Source organism: Cyprinus carpio, chromosome A22 (genome assembly GCF_018340385.1).
Source record: "Cyprinus carpio isolate SPL01 chromosome A22, ASM1834038v1, whole genome shotgun sequence".
Taxonomy (NCBI): Eukaryota; Metazoa; Chordata; class Actinopteri; order Cypriniformes; family Cyprinidae; genus Cyprinus; species Cyprinus carpio.
Window position 1 is genome coordinate 10282715 of NC_056593.1, and position 23439 is coordinate 10306153.

Below are 23439 nucleotides of genomic sequence, written 5' to 3' on the forward strand. Positions count from 1 at the left end.
TTTGTTAAGGCTCAACCTGAGCACTGAATAATAACCCACCTCTGTGTTATTGCGCTCGTTTATTCAGCACGAGATATACATTAACCAAAGCTGCAGTGAGCCCGGGCCGCCTGGGGATGCCCGTTCCTGGGGACCCAAATGGGGGATCACCTCATTCTCATCACACGAGGACAGCACGAGCGCTTGACAGACAGACACTTGTGATTTCAGGAGCGCTGCACGTCACAGCCTGCGCTCCTCACTGGGCGCCGGGAGAGTGGGTGTGTTTAACGGGGCACTTCATTCATAAATACAAACAGTTTTAAAAGCCCGAATCCCGCAGAAGATCCGGGAATCGTTTGCGAGCGTTTCGTCTCATGGACCTCGTGAATTACAGTTAGGTGAGTTTTGTCGGCTTGTCATTCATTCACGCTGTTTTTGTTTCCGTGACGAGCGTCTCGGTCTTACAGCGACATCGTGCTTATTCTTGGAAATGATGGTAGTCTAAAATGCGGAAAACGGAGATGGTTATCGATCAGATATAATAGCATAAACGATTGGGAATTCGATTTAAATATGGGTTTGTAGCCTACTGCCTGTCTGTTGATGCTTACATCGCTGTTATTTCTATTTATTCACGAAGACTAACTAGTATCTATTTTTATATTACTAATGGTTTTTAAATTACTAGTGAGTGGTCCAATACTGACTAATCAATCATTAGTGACTATTCATTTAATCCTAATGCTTATCTCAATATCTAATAGGCTACTCCAGCTGTACCAATTTATTTTATTTTTATTATTATTATTTATTATTTTTTTTTTAGAATTTATGAGACTTTTATTCATCACGATTGTTACAATAAATACTTTTTTTTTTTTTAATCTCAATAGATTTTTCATGTCATATTAAATTAGGCTACCATGCAGAATATCTTGCCTAGTTATACTTTAAATATTACCAGTACAATTAAAAATGTTAACTGATAACAATAATTAAAAAATAGTAACACTAGTGTCTAAAAGATACTAATATCTACTCAATTAGCACAAGGAAAACTGAAGAACTAACTTTTTAAACAGTTACCAGTGTTATTTTATCACTGAGATACAATTATAGTTTTATATAATATTTTGAATTAGTTTATATATATATATATATATATATATATATATAATATATATATATATATATATATATATATATATATATATATATATATATATATAATCTTTTATCATTTTGTTTTTGTAATGTTTAAGAATTTTTTTATTTTTTAAATTTTGAATCATTTTTCATTTTAGTACAATGGCTTAAACTACATACAGATTTAAAATGTAGCCTTGGCAACTAGCTGAAATTAAATTAAATTATTCTATAATTTATTTTAGTTCAGTTAGAATGTATTTTACTTTGAGAAATTTTATTATTATTGTTTTTATTATTATTATTATTATTATTATTCTTTGTATGGTTTTAGTTTTAGTTAACTATAATACCCCAGTAGTTACAATTAACTCAAATAAATACTGGTCCCTAATGAATATGAGTAAAAATGGAATAAATACCAGCAACAATTTGAGTACAGGTTATATATTTGAACAAAATAATACAATTTTCCCAAGTGGAATCAAATGAAATCTGCTGGATAGTCCATAGTGATTCTGAAAAAAAGATAATTCTTGGTATTGTATTACTTACTAGTGATTAAACATGAAATAATCAGATACAGTTTGTTTCAGGAATTAATGTTAACATGTAAATAATTCATTAAAAGTTCTATAAATCATTTTTAAGAAATGTTTATAGAGAGATTTTTGGAATATATTACACCTCCGCAGAGTCTGCCAAGAGCATATGTTGCATAACGTTCATGATAGTTGTTAGAGACTGTAAAATATATCTCTTCAGGTAACATAAAATGAGAACACAAACTAACAAGTTTTAAGTCAAAATATAACCGAATCAACCTGACTACTTAGGCTACACCAACAAAGTTTGTCTTGAATGTGCATTTTGCACGTTTTCATTTTTTTTCGCAGTGTATCAAGCAAAATATTGCATTACAAAGAGAATTGGTGTAAACCAAATAAATCACAAGTGAACTGACAGTGACAAAGTAATTAAAAAGGGAAATCTGGCAATGCCATTCAATCTGAAAGAACAGTCCGGAACGGTTCAAACGGTTCTCTGTTGATTTGTTTTAATAATTATACCTAATAATGAAGTACATTAGGCATCTCTGTGAACACTTCAACAGCATTATGCATTCAAAATACACACACACACACACACACACACACACACACACACACACACACACACACACACACACACACACACACAAAGCAGCTTAAATGATCTCAGGAACGCTAAAGACCCTGAGATGGAGAAAGAGAGAGAGAAGCTATGAAAACAGGTAGGTGGGCAGAAGCAGGATGAGTATGCAGCAGGAGCTGAATGCTTTGCAGTCCGAGCCTTCAAACACACTGCTATCTCTGCATCTTTTGCACACAAACACATGCTGCTTTCAAATAATGGGAGAAAAGGCAGCATCGCGGCATTAAAGAAACAAGGACTGCTTGGGAGGTGAGTGCAGGAGTCAAAGAGAGTTTTTTTTTTTTGGCGGTTTAAGCAGAAAGCCGTGGTGATGATGGTATTAAGGGGAGCATATGCTGCCGGGCCTCAGCCACTAGATAAAAGAGGAAATGAAAAGGGATTTTTGGGGTGAAAGGGTGATATTTTGTCACAGAATTCTGTAAGTATGTGTTTGTATGAACAAGAGATGCATTCAAATATATTTAGAAGGAGATTAGGAACTATATTTTTGTTTAAAAGCTGAATATTTAAGGAAACTGTCAGTTCAGGGATGCATTTGGTTTATTCTCCTTGTGAAGGAGAATTCAAATCCTTCTTTAGTGCCATAATTGGCTTCAAAGCAGCTGCCTGACTTCCTGTAATGTCTTCCTCAGGGGGGACACTCTCTCTGGCTTGGACCATGAGCAATGAGTCTGCCATATGGACACACCAGAACAGAACTTACCCCACCGTAAGTACTTGTGCTTCTCCTTCCTGTGCTGGTTACTTTCATTACGCCCAGTTCCTCTTTTTGCAGCGCTATCTCCAGACATGCAAATTGAAAATATCCTGTTCTGCGTCCCTCGTAATTGGATCCACCGCAAGATCTAAGCAAATTAGCCTTTGTGAGAGAACTTTGAGTCAGCCGATGTGAAAGAGCATCACAACCCAGAGTTACTGTCAGGAACTTCAATTATTGGCATAAGCAGCATCATTAGGTTAAAACAGAGACATTTATTTAGGAATAGTGACTAATTCCAGGATCCTCTGGGATTCTGAACTTTATAAATATATAGTATATTGTTTAATTACACACCTTCATGTTGTTCTAAACCTATATGACTGACTGGCTTCAAAAAAGGAGAAATTTTGAAGAACATTCTAGCTGCTCTTTTCCATGAACCTTTCAGTCTTCAAAAAAGATGAATAAGCACCATAAAATGATCATAAACGTGATCAACATGACTCATGCTCTATTTTTGAGTCTTCTGAACTCATATTGTAGCTTTGTTTGAGGACAAGGAAAGAAGTAGTGATGTCTGAAAAGCCAGGCCTTTTCTTTGAATCATTTGTGTTTCATGGAAGAGCGAAAGTCATACTGGTTTGGAACAACATGAGGGTAAGTAAATGAAGACAGAATTAGTGATGCACCAAATAGTTTTTTTTTTATATATAGAAACTAAAATGACAAAAAAATTCTATATTTAATTTGGCCGAAAACCTGAATCGAAAATAATCTCTCGATATTTTAGCCAAACAAATTTTGCATACTTCTCTAGGATAATCTTTGGTCAAAATGTACTTTTTTCCCACTGGAAATTAGTGCATCATTTGACAAGGATAGTTTAAAGGGATAGTTCACCCAAAAATTAAAATTACCACATTGTTTACTCACCCTCAAGTCATCCAAGGTGTGTATGACTTTCTTCTTTCAGACGAATACAGTCTGAGTTATAATAAAAATAAAAATAAATGTCCTGGCTCTTCTAAGTTTTATAATGGCAGTGAATGATTATGAAGCTCAAAAAAGTGCATCCATCCATCATAAAAAGTGCTCCACATGACTCTGGGGGGTTAATAAAGGCCTCCTGAAGTGAGTCGATGTGTTTGTGTAAGAAAAGTATCCATATTTAATACTTTATAAACAATAATCTCAAGCTTACGCTAACCGCCGTACACATGTTCACAAGAGAGTGGTGGAGTACTTTTTTGATGGATGCACTTTATTTTGCTTCAAAACATTTCTGCCTGATTGAGCATAAAATTAACCCTAGACTGCTGTTTCATGTTTATTTTGAAAAAACATTTTGGGGGTATCCCAATGTAGCTTGGTTAATTGAGTCACTTTGAATAATGTTTTTCGACTTGAATAAAAGCAGGTAATTTAGATATGACACATTTTTAGAAAACATTTTGTTGGATTTGTATGGAGTTTCAATATGTTTTTTTGGAAATTAATTGATGTTGCATTATCAGTATATAAATTCTGGGATCCTTAAAGCACCAAAACTGCAATGGTTTTCTGAAGAACAACAGAATAAAAAGTTCAGAATGTAAACTTTTAAAAGTGTGAAATATCGTTTGGTCCATTTTGCTGTCCCTTCTGAAAACAAGTTAGCTTGGCTATACTTGAGACCTCCATGATGCTACTGTCCAAGAAACAGTTCCCAGTTTCTCCACTGAAAACATCCTTCGCTCAAGCTAGGTTAACGGCGGACTCAGTGATAAATAGCTTTCTGCCATTTATAGTTTAATGAAGAGAAATCAGTCTTCCAAACTCTTTCAGTAACAAAGTAATAGACCTGAACAATGGCTGGTAATTAGGATGTTCTGCTCCACGATTGAAACACAATGTAAGAGTAATTCTAAGATATTTCAAAGGCCTGAATGTTCTTATGCTCTTCTTATTTAGCATTCTTACCATTGAACATTTCTTCGGGAACATGAACGAAGATGACATTTAAGCAGGTGGCATTGCAAGAGGTGTTGTATGGCTTTGTGCTGGGATGTCTTTGAGGAAGGAAACTTTTGTCTCTTCCTTTCTTGTCTCTTAAGGTCTCCGCCTCTAGATTCTTTTAAACTCGTCTTTGGCATGGTGAACACTGTACTTAACATCTCAACTCAGAAACAAAAGCCCCCACACCTGAAGGTCCTTCTCTCCAGAAACTGGGCTTTATGTATATTACCAGAAGGACCACTCTTGAACAAAGGGCTTTTATGCAAAAAATGTCTGTGGTTTATGTCTATGTCAGTAAAATGGTAGCAATCAAGGTTTTTTTTTTTTTTTTTGGTTGGGGGAGGTTGAGACCTGAAAAGGTTGGACAATAGAATTGGAGAAACCTATATAATGTGAAAATTGAAGTCATGCGGTTTGACGTGGAGAAGAAGTTTCCATTGTGACTGGTTTGTTTCTTTCTCTGGTGTTTACCTAGGACGTCCCGCTCTTATCAGGGACACAGAATGGCTATGTCCTCCTGCTGGTCCTCTTGTCCATCTTTGTCGGGGGGACGCTGGTCCTGCTCTCTGTCCTTCTGATTGTCTGTCGCCGCAGTTGTGAAGGGGACAGACGCCATGCATGGTAAGAACAAACCCTCACAATTTATACATTCACAGGCCCCTGAACATACTTGGTTCTGGATGAATATTTCAACCAATCAGACTTTTATAATTTTTTAAAATTTATTTTAGGGGTTTTAGTATTTTAACATAGCTTTTCCAACTTTGTTCATTGTCCCTAAAAATGTCATGTGGTGCGATCAAATTATATATTTAAATAATATATTACCTTCCTATAATATTTTAAGTTAGTAGTAGTAATAGTCAGTTATTTTATTATTAGCTTTATATACTATTACATCATTTATTAATATTTTGAATTAGATTTATATATATTTTTTCTACTTTTTTCATTTAAATTTTAGCTTAAGTTAGATTAGTAATTTTAAGTTTTAATTTTGGTATGCCAAAGCAACATATATAATTTTATAAAGTTTTTCATGTTTAAGTTTTTCATCAAATATTTATATTTTATTGTATTTTAATTCAGTTTCAGTTTCATTTACTGAAAATAATTGTAATATTTTCATTTTTAATTTTAGTGACGGTACACTGATAGTAGTACAGTAAAAGGTTTTTAATATGAGTTTGCACTGTTTATTTAGTTTACAAGACAAAAAGTCTAATTTCTTTAAAGTTTTTAATTTAATATTTCATATTTCATTTAATACTTTTAATTTTCATAGTTTAAATTTTACTTATAGTACACTGATGAAAGAGTAAAAGGTTTTTAAAATAAGTTTTCACTTTGCTTATATATATATATATATATATATATATATATATATTTTTTTTTTTTTTTTTTTTTTTTTTTTTTTTTTCATAATTGGTTGCACTGCCTGACAGATGGTCGCACCAAATGATAAGACTGCATGAGGTTAAGGTTAGAATGCTTCCACACAAGACATGTTTTTAAATTAAGAAGGGTTTTCAGCTTGAAACATTTAATAAAAACATAAATGTAAAAAATAGTTCCAAAAAAATGAGAAAATGCGTTCTGTGAATATTGAGAATATACATTGCTTACAGCGTGATGTTTGCATGTTGACAGATGATGCATATGATTGCATTTGACACTAAATTCTACATCAAATAGAACCTTAACACAGAGATTCAGCTGGGATAAACTGTTCCTCTAGTGAAGCCAAGGACGCTCAGCCTTGAAAATGTTTTCTGTGCACATTTGTCACAGCCTGGCTGTATTTCTCAGCGGCTGCCTGCTCTCCAGGCTCACACAAATGACGAGTTTAATGAGATCTCATAGCAGCCATCATCCACGATAAATCACTCCTGGTGCGGGAGAGAGTGCTCTCTAGCCAACACCCACTTAAACACACACACTCACAGTGTGCCACCGTTCACTGTGGTTATAGGACTGGAAACTCATTTCCAGTTTCTCATTACTCACAGTGCCTTATGGCGAATGAAACTGTATATTGTCGTAATAAAGCCATTGTTGTTATTGTGGCTATCATACGGCATTTATTTAGATGTCAATGCAGGTGAAAGTGAATGAGATTTTTTTCCCACAATTATTCCCAGCTGGTGACATTTTTAAAATCTGGTGACTTTGCATAACGTTTAAAGACCCCATAAAATCATATTTTGGAGGATATCTCGATTGGTTTCAATTACATCAAAGCCATGAACCGTGATTTACTACACTTGGTGGAGAAACAATTTTTACGAAATTGCTAGTAAATTTCACGTTTAATTAGAAGGAAACGACAAGTAACACACTCAATTAAACATGCAAGGTTGCAAGTTGCATTGGGGGAGGGACATTGTCATTCTAAACAGCATTTGATTGGACACAAATCTGTAGTGCATGATGACATCTTCAGTATTTTTGCTCAGTTTTTTTTTTTTTTTTTTTGAAAGAAAAAGACTGTAAATTGTGACCATGGAGCACAAAACCAGTCTTAATTCGCTGGGGTATATCTGTAGCAATAGCCAAAAATACATTGTGTGGGGTAAAATTATTTATTTTTCTTTTATGCCAAAAATCATTAGGATATTAAGTAAAGATCATGTTCCATGAAGATATTTTGTAAATGTCCTACTGTAAATATATCAAAACTAAATTTTTGATTAGTAATATACATTGCTAAGAACTATATTTTGACAACTTTAAAGGTGATTTTCTCAATATTTAGATTTTTTTGCACCCTTAGATTCTAGATTTTCAAATAGTTGCATCTCGGCCAAATATTGTCCTCTCCTAACTTATTTATTCAGCTTGCAGATGATGTATAAATATCAGTTTTGAAAAAACTTATGACTGGTTTTGTGGTCCAGGGTCACAATTATGTTTACTATGGTATACAGCACTAGCATATAGATCACCAGAAATCTAGTACACATGCATTAAAAGTAACATATTCTTAAATTTATTTATTTTATTTTAATTTTTTTCAATTTCCTTGTCCAAACTTAAATGGGAAGTACTTCTCCACAACTTTTTTTATCATTTCAAATCATTAACAACACCAATGAAAAAAAAATAAAAAAATTCTTACATTAAATATATTATAATTTACTTTATAATATAATACAATAGGTTTTAATGCTAAATCTAAATATATAATATGATATACTGTAATGTAATATAACATGAATGGGATTTTAATGCAAAATAAAAATACTTTAAAATTATTTACATAATATAATATAATATAATATAATATAATATAATATAATATAATATAATAATAATATAATATAATATAATATAATATAATATATAATATAAAAGGGATAAAGGGGTTATCAAAATCCAAATTAAAACAACAAAAAAATTTGTGAAACAATAGACTAAAACCATGTAAAATAATTTCATAAGATGTTGTATACTATAGAATGATGCCTTTTATATAGAGTTGCTTGATTTTTTTTGTATTTATTTATTTTCCTTTTTGAGTGAAGTCCAGGAACTTTTTGGTTTGTCACCATATTTTGAGAATGCCACCGTTCTGCATGTTATGAATAAGATGAAGATGAATTTACATTTGACTGGTTACGTGTTTGCATTGAAGTTCATTGTTTGCCTCAGGGCTAGTGATGACACAGAGAAAAGTAATACCACCTATGTGGAGGAGGCCCAGCCAGTGCATGGTAAGAACTTCACTAAAAAAGTTCATGTTAATGTTATATGTCAACCTCCCAGTTACAGTTATTTATAAAAAGATGTAATGCATTTGCATGTGTATTTACATAGAGCTTCAGGGAAAGTGTCAAGGTCAAGTTTAAGTGACAGTCTCACATACATCAACTGAGGACATCATGCGAAAAACAAACATGTCCTCTGGTCTAATCTGTCTCTCCACGCACAGAGATTACGATTCGCGTCGATGAGTCAGATTGCCTGTCGGCAGCCAGCTCCCACGACATGGAGACAGAGCGTTTCCTCTCCACGGGCACAACCGGCCGCCGGGTCTCCTTCAACGAAGCAGCGCTCTTCGATCACAGCAAGAAAACACAGGAGAAAGGTCGAAGGTCAGCCGCCCACTCACTCATACCACCCACTCTAGACACACAGAGCACTCCTATTCACAGCGCTCACTCCTGCAGCAGACTGCAGCTTTCATTACTCATCTATGTGTGCGTTTTACATTTACATATGGGCTTGTCAGATGCATGAGCAGTTGATGAATAACAGGGACATTAACTTGTTTGTCAACATCAAGATTTTGGGTAAAAGTAATTAGGGGAAATAAGGAAATTTTATATTATGTAAATAAATAAATAAATAAATAAATAAATAACCTTTTTCTTTGTAGTAATTAGAAATTTACATAATTTGATGAATTAATATTTGCAAGTAATTTTCGTTCTTTATTTATAATGTCATAAAAATGGATGCATAATAATAAAGAATTATTATTATTATTATTATATTAATATTTTTTATGTATATACATTTTGTTTGAGATGTTCTTCATCAAAGTAATAAATAATAATTATTATTAATATTTAAAAATGTAAATGAATATATACAGAATATATATGTACTTCATCAAAAAGTATTTAAAAAGCATTTAATAATTTATTAAAATCTTAGTCTTTAATTTTAATTTTACATTTGATATTTGAAGAATATGTAATTTTTATAATACAAAAACAATATATATATATATATATATATATATATATATATATATATATATATATATATTATATATTGTGTTTTTGTATATATATATTAGATATATAAATAAGCGTGTATATATATATATATATATATATATATATATATAAAATTAGGACTAAAGGACTAAATGCATTACATATTTAATTTGAGATGTATTTCATCTAAAACTTTAAAAAAAAAAAAAAAATGAAGTGACAAATCCAGTATCCACCTCACCTCAGGTACACGCTTACGGAGGGCGACTTCCATCACTTGAAGAACGCGCGGCTCACCCACCTCCACCTCCCTGCACCCGCCCTCCAGATACTCACCATCCACGAGTGTGAGTCATCAGAGAACAGTATTGCCATGACAACGTGCCCCGTCGCTAAATCCAGCCTCTCAATTTTTCAGGTGACAGCCACATTGCTCTGCTAATAGGAGAATATGATGTCAGTCACAACAAGGGCAGCATGAGATCGTATTTTTCTAGGTCAGTTAAAAACATTGAGGTCGTGATGGATTGTCAGTTTGTTAAGTGATGTGGTGTGTAAGGAGACGTTCATGCAGTTGAGCAATTGATTTATCTAGATATTGGGGTCTTTAATGTTTTAACATGTTAGCTGTTACTTCTACTTTACTTTAGCCATGTAAGGATGAAGAGAGAAGTTAGGAATCCTACTGTATCTCTCAAATTATACCTTATTTTTTTAACCTAACCAGCTGATGTGACCCTTGACAAGAAATTGTCTGTGTTCAGAATAGTGTACTAATCTAGTAAATGTTGTACTATATACACTGTATACTGACTACTATTAAAAAAAATTGTATGTATGCATCATCTATACTGTCATTTGGGGTCAGTAAGAGTTTTTTTTTTGAAAGAAATTAATATTGTTATTCAACAATAACACAATAAATTAATCAAAAGTGACAGTAAAGACCTTTATAAATTATAAAAGATTTATATTTAAAATAAATGCTGCTCTTCTGACTATTTATTTATTTATTCTGCAAATTATTAAGCAGCACAACTTTTTTCAACATTGATAATAATAAGAAATGTTTCTTCAAATCAGCATAGGATCATTTCTGAAGGAGTTATGATGCTGAAAATTCAGCTTTGACATAAATTACATTTTAAAATCCATTCAAACAGAAAAGCGTTATTTAGAATGGTAGTAATATTTCAGAATTTTTACTGTTTTTACTGTATTTTTATTAAATAAATGCCTTGGTGAGCATAAGTGACTTCTTTAAGAAACATAAAAAAAAAAAGGACATTCCAAACTTTTTTTTAAATTTAATTTCTTTTCACAATTATTGGTCAGAAATAAATCGATAACTGTGTATATACTGTATTAACTAGTCTAATCAAATAGCAAAAAAGGTAAAAATAGAGTATATGGTAATATGCAATTGCGAACATTCCGCTATTGCGTCATTCCACAAGGTAGCCCCTCCCACAGTCAAATATCATTGGTCCAAAATTCTGCTCGCATAGCTATATCCAACATATTTTTAATGCAAGAGCGCAACCTTTTTAAACTTGAATGTGTGAGGCTTCCGTAATGCTGCTTGATATTGCAAACTTTCGTATAATATTATTTCAGTTCTGTATATATTGTAATCATAAACACACTGGTTTGTAGCGCAAAGAGTTATTGTAAATTACTGTTTGAATTACAGTTATTCTGCATGTTATTTACCTATAGCAACTAATAAATCGGAAGTCTTGCACATTCTGAATTCTTTTACAAACATTCTTATATCTGTACTAGACAAGTTTGGAATGACTGCATCATGGTGTTTATTCAGGTTTCTTGTAACTGTCAAAATAATAACCGCCCCTTGTGTTTGTCATGTGCACAGCCACCAGTGTGTTCACTGCCCCATACTGGTCTCAGTCCCAGCTCTACCCTTCCTGGCGACACTCTCAATTCCACTGTGGACACGACGTTCTGTGAGAGTATCACAGCGGCCAGTCCTGAGCCGTCCAGCCCGTGTTTAGTGAGTCACACACACTGATACACTCACTCACTGACACTTTATATCAAGTTCATTTGAGTCACAAACACGTGCTGAATGCATAACCTCGGATTATTCGATTGTTCATTTGTGTATTGCATTTATGTAATCTTGTGAACACAAACAGATGGAGGTCAGAGGAGGAGTTGGGAGGAGCACAGGCATCATGGGTAATGGTAGAGAGGGTGCGTCGGCCTCCTCCACGGCCCTGTCCTCCTCTGGCGGGGCCCCGCAGGGCCCCATGCTGCAGTTCTTCACCAAGCTCCGCCGACACGCCAGCCTGGAGGGAGCGAGTCCCTACTTCAAGATCAAGAAGTGGAAGTTCGACAGCAGCCAGAGAGCTTCAAGTCTAGACATGAGAGGTCAGTGACACATCCAGGAACTGGCAGCAGATTACAGAAAGCGTCCGGTGTGAATGTAGGGTGCTAATTTCATCACAATAAACAGACTGTGCTAATGAAACATGTATTGCTATTTTCTGTTGTTTAAAGCAATTTTTCTTAAATATAATGCCAACTACATTTTTTTATTGTCTATGCTGATTAAAACAGTTTAGTTTCAGTTTTTTTTTTTGTATTTTGATATTATGAGTAGTGCTTTATCTTCAATTAGTTTTAGAGTATTTTCGTGTATTTTAAAGCAGTGCATTTTTGAAACTCAAAATTTTTTAATATTTAACATTTAATTATTTTTAATAAGACAAATAATGAAAAAAAATAATAATTTGATATTTAAATATCTTATTTAAATATACAACACTGATTTCTTTAATGTTTTTAAGAGAAGTTTTATAAAAAAAATACAGTAAAAAAAAGTAATAATGTGAAACATTTTTACTATTTAAAATAACTGTTTTCTATTTTAATATATTTTAAAGCATAATTTATACTTATAATGGTAATCCTGAATTTTCAGCATCAATACTCCAGTCTTCAGAGTCACATGATCCTTTAGAAATCATTCTAATATGCTGATTTGATCAAGTTTTTACAACTGTTTAATATTTTTGCGGAAACTGTGACACTTTAAAAGAAAAGCATTTATTTGAAATCTATTGTAACATTAAAAATGTCTTCACTGTCACTTTCAATCAATTTAATGAAATTGAATTTTTTTTTTTTTTTTCCAAACATTTGAACGGTAGTGTATATTACAGTTCTTGTAGAGTTGCAATGTGTTCTTCAATGTACTGAACAATAGTGCAAATTTGGTGCCAAAAAGTTTGAATGTTGCTCGATCTCATTTTCATCTATTAATTTTGTCACCTCTGTATTATACTAATGCATTGATAAGACAAAAAGTGCTCTGATAGCACGAGTATGATATTATTCTACCTCATGTTTAAATATGAGAAAAGTGAATGGTGTAGCTAATGGGACTGAATGAATTAATAAACATGAATGAATAGATTAATAAGAATACAGCTGCATGATTATATATTCAGTGGTAGACAAAGTACTTGAAATCCACACTTAAGTAAAATTAAAGATATCTTACCAGAAAATGACTTTGGTAGAAGTTAAAGTCCCAGTTTAAAGTTTGTGTTTTTGTGATATACTCGATAATGACCGATCGCACACCGTTTAAACAACATTTACGATATTAGCACACACCCCAGCTCTGACTTAAGTGGAAAATGAAATCAACAGCGGTTGTGCGAGAACTTGTTCGCACATAAGCAAAGTCATATTTTTTAGGAGTCTTCTGTTTTCTTCCGACTTTATTTTGTAGTAACTAACAAAGTATTATTACTTTGTTAAATTACACCACTGTAAGTATTACTGTAAATATCCCTGGATTTATCTGTCAGGTCTGTCAGCATGACAGGAAGTGAGATAACACTGCTGTGGAAAGTACAGCGTTATGAACCTGTGAAGTGATCAGTTTCCTAGCCTTAGGGGATGCAAAGCAATATTGAGTGTTTCTTTGCTTTTCATTTAGCCCCTGCATTGTGTATTACCTTGGAAAAATGATTGAAGACCTTAATAGAGTTTTAGTGCCTTCATGTAGCATGGAGCAAAGAAATGGTTCGGCTTTTGTGTGTGTGTAGCAGACTATAGAATATTCTCTCAGCCAAGACGAAGCTGCTGTATTTGAGTGCCAAGACTCGCTCTCAAGCAGATGGCCTGTTGACGCAGGGCTCTTCCATTCCAAACAGGTTTTTTTTTTTTTTTTTTTTTTTTTTTTTAAATGAGATACAGCAAAAATGAGCGTCCAAACACTCAAAAAAAATTTTATTCTGTGAAACAATTTGATCATGATCAAAGCCATGCTCTCCATCTAATGTATTTCCACTGTTTTATGCCAAGGATAACAAATAAGATACATGTTACATTGTTAATATGTTCTCTGAAAGCATTAAACCTAATGGACTACGTTTAGAAAGCAAAAAAAAAAAAAAAAAAAGAGAGAGAGAGTTAGAATTAGAAGACGAGTCAACGAATTGTAAATGTTTTTAATGTTCCATATGCTATGTTGGTCTTATCTGTACTGGTTTTGTGTATATGTGTACGTGTTATATTTGGCTATATATACCTATATTGGCATATTTTGCAATATAGTTGGCATATAGTTTTTTTCCTGGTAAAAAATAAAGGTATAATAATATAATATTAATAAAAGTATATATTATTTATATATAATTCAACAATAAATTTATTTCAAAATTACACATGAACCAAATTGACCAAGAAATTGCTTTCAAAATTACACATGAACCATATATATATATATATATATATATATATATATATATATATATATATATATATATATATATATATGATTAGATTCTTATCAAAACTATGAGATTAACATAGTGATAAGTAAGAATTAATATACTGAGAATTAAAGAGCAAGGTCACAATTACCATTATATTTCCACTAAAACTTTATTATTTAAAAACTATTTTTGTAAAATGGACTGCTATGAATATTTAAGTCCGAAATTATTATTTTATAATTTGACATAAATATTTACATTGATTAGCCCTAGAAAACCTACAGTTTTTCTTTCAAACATATTGGCGGTCATTTGTTTTGTGTGGATATATTCATACATAAATTTTCCATTAATTTTACCATGGTGAATAAGCTTAGGATAACAGCTGATTTACGACCAATTTGATAGTACAACGCACTAGGGTGCGAAATGTGACAATCGTACACTTATACGCTAAGATATCAGATATAGTGGAAAGGCGGCTTAAAGGGGTCATATGAGGCGATTTCAGATTTTCCTTTCTCTTTGGAGTGTTACCATCTCTTGGTGAATAAAGAAGATCTGTGAAGTTGCAAAGACTTAAGTCTCAAATCCAAAGAGATGTTCTTTATAAAAGTAAGCCAGACAAGGCATCACAATATGTTAAGGGGCGGTACATTTCCATCACCGCTTGAGGCATTTGGCCAATCACAATGTGCTGGATATCTGGCCAATCAAAGCACACCTCGCTTTTCAGAGCGATGAGCCTTGTAAAAATTGAGGCGTTTCAGAAAGGTGGGGCATAGAGGAGAAACAATAATGTACAGTATGTGGAAAATAATGTGTTTTTTTTAACCTTAAACCACTTAAACACATTTCATTACACCAATACACAAAATAATGTTATTTTTAGCAGCATCATATGACCCCTATAAGATGGAAAAGAAAAGTCGTTTGAGAGGAAGAGCAAGTTAGAGATTACAAAAAGTAACCATAGTTGGCTAATACCAACAAGAAACTGCTTCTGACCACAGGTCTGGGGCTGTAGTACCAACCACACAACTTTGTGATACTGTTTTTGTGATTTTCCGTTGGAAATTTGGTTTTGAGAATTCGTTGAACTATGTTGGTAACGATAGAATTTGCGAATACAGGTGGCTGAAACAGTTTATTTATTTATTTATTTTTAGTGGACCAGTTAATCGCTGACAATAAAATCTGAAATGTGTACATTTTATTTCATTTTAGCATTTTAAATTGCGTTGTGACACTATTAATGATGCAAAATTCATGTCGTCCCCACAGGTTCCCCCAAGAGGAGGCAGTTCCAGCGGCAGCGTGCAGCCAGCGAGAGCATGGACCAGGAGGAGCATGACTCCCATCATATCGACCTCATCCAGTACATCGCTCGCACCAAGGATGTCACCTACTGCCCCACCCGGCCCAGTCCACGTCTTCTATCCCCCCCTTCCACACCCCCACCCTCACTCGGCAGGTATTTTTAATTGCCTCCCCCATGCATTTGCTATAGCAACCATCTGCCTCACCACGCCTCATACAGCAGACCCCATTCCATGCTGGACTGATCTCAGCTCGCTGATCGCATTGCCTTATCATGGCATCATCAGCTTACAGTGCAAAAAGCTTTGCTTTAGATTTGAAAGTTGTTTCCCTGGATCTGGGTAAATACCACAGGTGTACCTTTTGGTATTGGTTTGTATTTGTTTTGCAAAATGGGCCAAGAAGGACAATACACATGTTTATGAACATCAGTAAATTTGTTTATATTTGCTTACCTATTACAGCTGACATTCCTGTATATTTTCCTTTCACTGTGTACTGGTCTCTTCAAATTAACCATCACAGAGTGAGTCACAACCATCTGTGCGCTAATGGAGGCATCTGTTTTAACATCTCTGATTCTGGGCTCAGAGCTTTGATGGAAAGGAAAATACATAAACATATTTGACATACACCAGCGTTCAAACATTTCAGGGTCACTTTTATTCAGTAAGGGCACATGAAAGTGATCAAACGTGACATTTAAGACATTTATAATATACAATAGATTTCTATTTCACATAAATGCTGTTTTGTTGAACTTTCTATCCATCAGAGAATCCTGAAAAAAATCACAGTTTACATAAAAAAATAAATAAAGTAGCTATAAAGTAACTATTTTCAACATTGATAATAGACTTAATAGACATATAGAGATAATAGACCCCAAACTGTTTAACAGTAATGGAGAACTACAGTGACATCAAACATGATGTTGTGCTATGTCGTGGCATTTTCTAATGAAATAACATAGCAGGGATGGTCCACAATGGTTAACTACTACTCAACTAGTTTAGATTAGTCAAATAGTTAGGTTGACTGGATTACCTTAGTTTTAGATATTGCTAAACTGTAGTTTCTAAATTGTAGCAGCACTACTTAAATTATAATTTTGAAAAATTGTTTTGTGTTTTTTTATTGGTTTTGGAGCATTGCAATTTTTTACATTTAAAATGTAAATTTTATAAAAATGTTATATATTGAGAAAATATAAAAAAAAATCAGACAGACCCACACTGACATAAAACAGATGTTGTGCTACATTGAGGCATTTTCTAAAGAAATACTGACTATATTTAAGAAAATGAGCTTGACTGATTTCATATGTGTACGGTCCCTTAGGTTAGAGGTGGAGGTGATGGTGGAGCCCAGCTGCAGCAGAGCGACGGGTACCGGGGTGATCGGCCTCACCTCTGAGCCCCCGGATGAGAGTCTTGGAATGGGCTTTCATCAGGAGAGTTTAGAACCTCAGACCTTGTACCGTGATATCTGGACTCTTCGCGCCTCCCTCGAGCGGTATGTCTCATCCGACCAGAGCAGCAACAATGACAAAGACTCTATCCGTAGTGACGCAGACAGTGTGTGCTCTTTAGGGGGTAAGACTGAGATGGGAGGGCTGCCTAGGTACCCCTCACAGGATATCGGGGATGAGATGGAGGGGAATGCAGACTTGCCTCTAGATGAAGGACTGGAGAAAGGTCGCAAACAGGATAGTGTCGATTCTGAAAGGGGAAGTGATGGGGAGCCAGGAAGCCGCAAGTTGCTCCAAATGGACAGTGGTTACACCTCGATAGAAGCACCTTCGCGTGCTCCTGAGGATTTGCGACTGTTTGGTAGCAGCAGTAGCAGTAAGGATGGCTCCGCCGTGGAGCGCAGGCACTTCTTCAGTTCCGGTCACAAAGGGACCGTTTGCGAGAGTTTCGACACGGACATCTTCGACGAAGAACTCGAAGAGGAACCTGCTGGTGCCAGCGGCGGTGTGGACGGAGTGGAAACGGACGAAAGCACCATGCTCTGGTCCCCCTACAGCCAGATGTTCACTCAACGTGACGCTCAACCTCATCCCCCCGTCCTTTCCCGCCGCGACTACAGCATCGATGAGAAAACCGAAGCACTCTTCCATGAGTTCTTGCGGCACGACCCGCAGTTCGATCAGCAGGAGTCTCCACTGCGCTCCAAGCATCGTTCTCGCGTTCACCTGCGCAAGCAGTGGCAGCGCTCCAAACAGTACAGCGACCCCGGCCAGCGCTTCCAGTCCTCTTTTGACCGGTACCGCACTCCACTTCGACGCGGCGAAACTGTCAACTATCCTCTAGAGACTAGCTACCACAGCACACTCCCACGAATCATTAGTGCACCTGATGAAGAGAGCAGCGAAGGTGCAACCAGTACTCCCGAGACACCCAAGGCAGATCGGGAGACTGCTACTGAAGTGGATCCCAACATGATAAGAATATCTTCCAGCACAGAAAGCAGCGGAACCATCAACGAAAAGGAAGTCCTTGAGGCTTCGCAGCCCCCTCCAATGACTGACATTGCTGGAGAGCAATCGGTGGGCCAGGAGAACTCTAGGCAAATGTTACCACCGCCTGAGCCTCCTGATGAATGTACACCCGAATGTACAAGCTATGGCCCACAGACAATCACAGAAGAGCTGAGCGACAAGCTAGCGGCTACTCTCGAAGAGCGGCTATACTCAGATCTCCGCAGGACCAGAGAACCACCCGAGTGTAGTGCAGTGACTGTGACTTACACATCGCCCAATCACAGTCCAGTGTAGCATGTGGCTCCCTTCATCTCCTCATACAAGAACACTTCGTGGCAACTACAGGTCCAAAGTTTTGATCGACATTGGCTCCGATCTGGAAGAGGTTTGCTTTGGTCATTTAAATGGCATTGAAATCATTGTCATTATGTCCTAGACCAGTGGTGTAGAGACATTTCTTCCATGGTCATTGTTAAATAAATGGCAGTTAAGGCTCATACCTCATGTTGCTCAACGCACCAAGTCTTTAACAAATGAAATCTCAAAGTCTGTTATTAAAGCGCTCCATTTAGCTACTTGTTGACTTCTAAAGCCAATGTTTTCTCTGCACTAGGTAATCCACTGTGAAATTGGGTGCTATTAGATTAAAGATTGATTATATTTGTTATTGCATTAATTATATTGCAGTGCTGCCTATCCGAATGTCTGTTCATGACCCAAATTTATTTATAATTTTTTACTTGTTTTTAAATGTACCAGCTAGTCCTCCCTTCAGTTTTGGTTTCTGAAGTTGTAAAATACTCAATAATATTTATTATTAGCATCTGGGTTTTTGTTGTGTAGCTTCACCTGCTTTTAGATTTAATAAATCAAATTTTAGGAAAAAAATTAATAAATTCTATAAAATATAATAATAATTGGGATAAACTGTAGAAATTTCCTTTTATGGGTAGACATGTCTAAATATGTCAAATAACCTGTATTTCAAAAACAACAGCATATCTGAAACACCATGGCATTGGTCGTGTTCCTAAGCAAGCTTAAGTCTTTCCCATTTTAACTTCACAGTGTTTGTAAATTGGGTTAAATACGATGGGATTGGAACGACTAAATCAATGGGCATGCTAGCTTGTTCCCCACCGATACGTTTGCAATCCATTATAAAGTGTCCTTTTCCTTTAATAATGTTATTTTATCATTGAAGTACTGAATGTCTGAAACTGCCTCTTAGTGAGATACTATAATTTTATGACCAGTGAATTATAATTACTGTGCTTTTCATCTTTTAATTGTATCATTTGTTTGTTCTGTATTGTTGATCATATCTGTGAGAATGAAAAAAAGACTGAATGAATTTCGAGTATATAGTGCCAAATTCTTGTCAGGTAATACCAAAATTAAACAAACAAACAAACAAACAAACAACAACAACTACAACAACAAAACACTGCAAGCAACAGTTGGGGAAATGGGGAAAGAAAAAAAACAATCCTGCAAAATAACAATCAGATATGTCTCTCTAACGGTTTGAATCAGGCTTGAGATATTTTTATGAATTTCATTGTGAGAAGGGCATGCCTTTTCTTGCATGTATTTCACAAAATGAGCTCTGTGTGTTTGCTAGCATTACTTTTATGTGAAAATTACCAAGATGAGAATCCCTAGAGGTGGACAACTGCACAAACTGTCTTTGGACGGAAGCGTTATTTAAAATAATTTAAAGCAAATCCCACTGCCCAGCATAAGCAATTGCTGAATCTCTGTACAAATGCCACCATTCACATTGATCTGAATTATTTCAATAAAATGGGATTCTAGTATTCCCATCTGTCAGCTCACAGTATGGGTTGTGTTCTGTATCGATCATTATGGGTTTGATCTTCTTGTAAGCATGCAAACAAAAGGTTGTCCTTGGCAGATTCTCAAATGTGATGTGTTAGAAAGTCTATCATTGTGAAATGTGAGCGAAAAGGCCATTGGCCATATATAGAGGCTCTTGATGTAATGAAGAAAAACCTTGGGTAGCATCCACAGGCCTTGTTTATGAAGGCACACATTGTTTTGTGGCCTTTTAGGGTGATTGTTTGAGCTATTGAGTAGTTCTCTAAAAGCTCCATGTACTATTTAGGGTACATCTGAAGTGCCCTGTCCAGAAATAAAAGGCTTTCATTATCTAGGTGAACAATGACTGATGTGCATGGAGTAATTAACAATGTCAGAGAAAAGAGAGCTTCAGACTAATTGATATTGTTGATTGATTGTTTCTGGTTAAATGAAACGTACTGACCATCTCACATGATTAATATGGTGCCTTCCTGCATGTTTAACATTTAATGGGATAGTTCACCCCAAAAAATAAATAAATAAATAAGTTTTCAAAAAAAGTCCATACAATGAAAGTCAATGGGGTCCAAACAACAATGTTTAGACGCCATCGACTTTCATTGCATGGACAAAAACAGTTGAAACATCATTCAAAATATCTTCTTTTGTGTTTAACACATGAAAGGCAGTCAAACATGTTTGGAATTATGTGAGAGTGAATAAATCATGCCAGAATTTTTTTATGAACTGTCCCTTTAAGTAACCAAGTGTTATGGCCAGATCTCAGTAGAGCCCTTCTTATCATACAGTTTGTACATTAATTGAATAGGCCAAATTACCTTACAGAGGTTATTAAAAAACAGAGAGAAAAAAAAACTTATTGCATTGCAGAAATATGAATCTGAAATGTGGTACTTATCATTGTACACCAGTGTACTCCAGTGTTAGCGATTACAAATCCAGTCTTCAGTTTTGATCAACCATAATCCGTAACATGTCAGGGACAATGAAATCTGTACAAAGGAAAGTAGAATTGTATATAAGCACAATGAGGTCCCTGTGCAGGCACTAGAATAGTCTATATCTTGGATTTGACATAAACCTAGTTGGGACCTTTGGGTTGATTATTACTGTGTATAGATTTGCATGTGATGACAAATTCATGTTTAGCAGATCCAAAATGAAGCACCAAATGACAGATATTTTTAGACTCTGAGAATGAAAAGAAATAGACTTAGTACTAAAATATTGTAAAGTATTTTAAGGAGTCTGATATTTTAGAAGTTCTGCTTTGCTGACTTGATGAGATTTTTTGCCATTTTCCATGGACACAAAGGATTATTTCTATTGCTGACTATATTTCGATGAAAGAGAAAATATATTTATGTGCAAAGAAAAAACCTGTAAAAGAAAAAACATCTGTAAAAACCTGCTTGATTAATTACTCAGTCAAAAAAAAAAAAAAAACTAAAAAGAGAGAGTGAGGCGAGCTTTCTGAATGTTTGTTTTGTTTACCTGGATCTCTTTGTTCTAGATCTACTGAGCCTTGAGGGACCAACCAGTCTAAATGTTTATTTTCATGTTATGTTTTTCCAACTAGTCAATAAAGAATGATGCATTACGATTTTGCCCGAGTCGGTTTCGTTTTTTCATCTCAAGATCAAGAGATTGTCAGCTCGCTCTGGCAAACCAATATCAGTACCTGTCTATGTTCTACCCTGCCGTTCTCCATTTTAGGTGCTGAAATATCCCTTTGGGAACATCAAATATTCATATCAGCCAAGCTAAATAAATTAAAGATGGCTGTACAGTCATTATGATTCCAAATCAATAGCAACCCCTGGTAACCAGGGAGAATGGGAAAGGGCCTTTGCGCTTGTGATAGCGGCTATCAATCATTTGCGTGACGACACAAACAAAGACCACTGACACAACCTATTTATTCATGTCCCTGTGCTGTACTGAATGTTGAACTGAATCTGAATTGAAGATGACCGACCCTATGGAGGGCTTCTGAGATTCATTTCTCTATTGGAGACTGAATGTTTGATCACAATTCCATTTGGCATCAAAACTTGAACATACACAGAATAATTGAACACTGTGGTGAGGGAAGATAACAAAAATATTCCTAACCAGATCTCTAACGCCAACCCTACCGTTAACTGTCCAAAATCAGAGGGAAACAGTTTTCGAAATGGCCAACATGTATATGTTGCTCAAGCTCCATCATAAAACTCGATTTGTTCAATAGGACTGTTGTTCCAGGACCAACACAAAGACACATTGGCTGTGTCCATGAGTAGGTACTTGTTTGCACTTTCTATATGGTATGAACTTGTGTAGTATGAATTTAATGTGGATGTAGTATATTCATCATGTTGTCATGTGACCTACTGTCGTCCGTTGTGTCACTTCACTGCCTTTTACAAATCCTCTCCCATGGCCTCACGGGATAGTAAAGTGTCTATCAGATGCACACTTCAGAATCTCACATTAAATACTAGGTCGCTCAGCTACTTTTCACCTACTGTTTCATGAATACCATTAATTCAGACACACTATTCTTTTCACATACATTTTTGTCTGATATATAGCAGGAAAGTATATGATTTCGGAGTGTGCATATTTAGTGTGCATAGTGAATGTATACAATGGAGTGGGTATGTTTATGGTTTATGGTTGTCAATGAATGAGACACTACGTTTTATTCAAAATTAAAAAAAGTGAAAAGTGACGTGACATACAGCCAAGTATGGTGACCCATACTCAGAATTCGTGCTCTGCATTTAATCCATCCAAAGTGCACACACACAGCAGTGAACACACACACACACACCGTGAACACACACCCGGAGCAGGGGGCAGCCATTAATGCTGCAGCACCCGGGAAGCAGTTGGGGGTTTGGTGCCTTGCTCAAGGGCACCTCAGTCATGGTATTGCTGGCCTGAGATTCAAACCCACAACCTTAGGGTTAGCAGTCAAACTCTCTAACCACTAGGCCACGACTTCCACAAATTAATTTGATATTGAATAATTGTCTTCTATACAGTTTGGCTTTAATAATATTACCACAAGAAACAGACAAGGAGGAACCTGCTGCACTCAATGATTTTTGTTCTTTCGGCAACAAAGCACTTGAACATGACAAATTTACAATTTTAGAAGTGGGAAGTAGGAAATTTCCGATAGCACATAAAGGTATTCAGCCATGTTTAGTTTGTCAAAAAACATGAACTACGAATTGCTACTAGACAGCATTTGATTGGACAAAAATTGATGTAGTGCAGGATGACATCATTAATGTCATCACA

At 35.2% G+C, this 23439-nt stretch overlaps 1 protein-coding gene across 3 annotated transcripts; it reads left to right on the forward strand.

Annotated features, from left to right (window-relative positions):
- Positions 1–19: 19 nt before the first annotated feature.
- Positions 20–21748, forward strand: LOC109102512 (voltage-dependent calcium channel beta subunit-associated regulatory protein-like). 3 transcript variants are annotated; one of them, XM_042711853.1, is made up of 10 exons: positions 20–380; positions 2955–3031; positions 5493–5638; positions 8669–8730; positions 8949–9111; positions 9988–10159; positions 11618–11755; positions 11901–12135; positions 15780–15969; positions 17157–21748. In XM_042711853.1, the coding sequence occupies exons 2-10, from the start codon at positions 2981–2983 to the stop codon at positions 18592–18594; spliced, it is 2595 nt and encodes an 864-aa protein (XP_042567787.1). In that variant the 5' UTR covers positions 20–380; positions 2955–2980; the 3' UTR covers positions 18595–21748. The 3 variants fall into 3 exon arrangements, with proteins under 3 accessions (XP_042567787.1, XP_042567785.1, XP_042567786.1); XM_042711851.1 differs by having other exon boundaries at positions 21–380; positions 8651–8730; XM_042711852.1 differs by lacking the exon at positions 20–380 and adding an exon at positions 2323–2571 and having other exon boundaries at positions 8651–8730.
- Positions 21749–23439: the final 1691 nt, after the last annotated feature.

What these genes read in the sequence shown, in the direction of transcription:
- LOC109102512 (XM_042711851.1), top strand. Translation starts at nt 2,981, where the DNA reads ATGAGCAATGAGTCTGCCATATGGACACACCAGAACAGAACTTACCCC. An exon ending in GGAGGCCCAGCCAGTGCATG is followed by an intron (nt 8,731 to 8,948) that starts GTAAGAACTTCA and finishes CTCCACGCACAG; the next exon opens with AGATTACGATTCGCGTCGAT. An exon ending in ACACAGGAGAAAGGTCGAAG is followed by an intron (nt 9,112 to 9,987) that starts GTCAGCCGCCCA and finishes ACCTCACCTCAG; the next exon opens with GTACACGCTTACGGAGGGCG.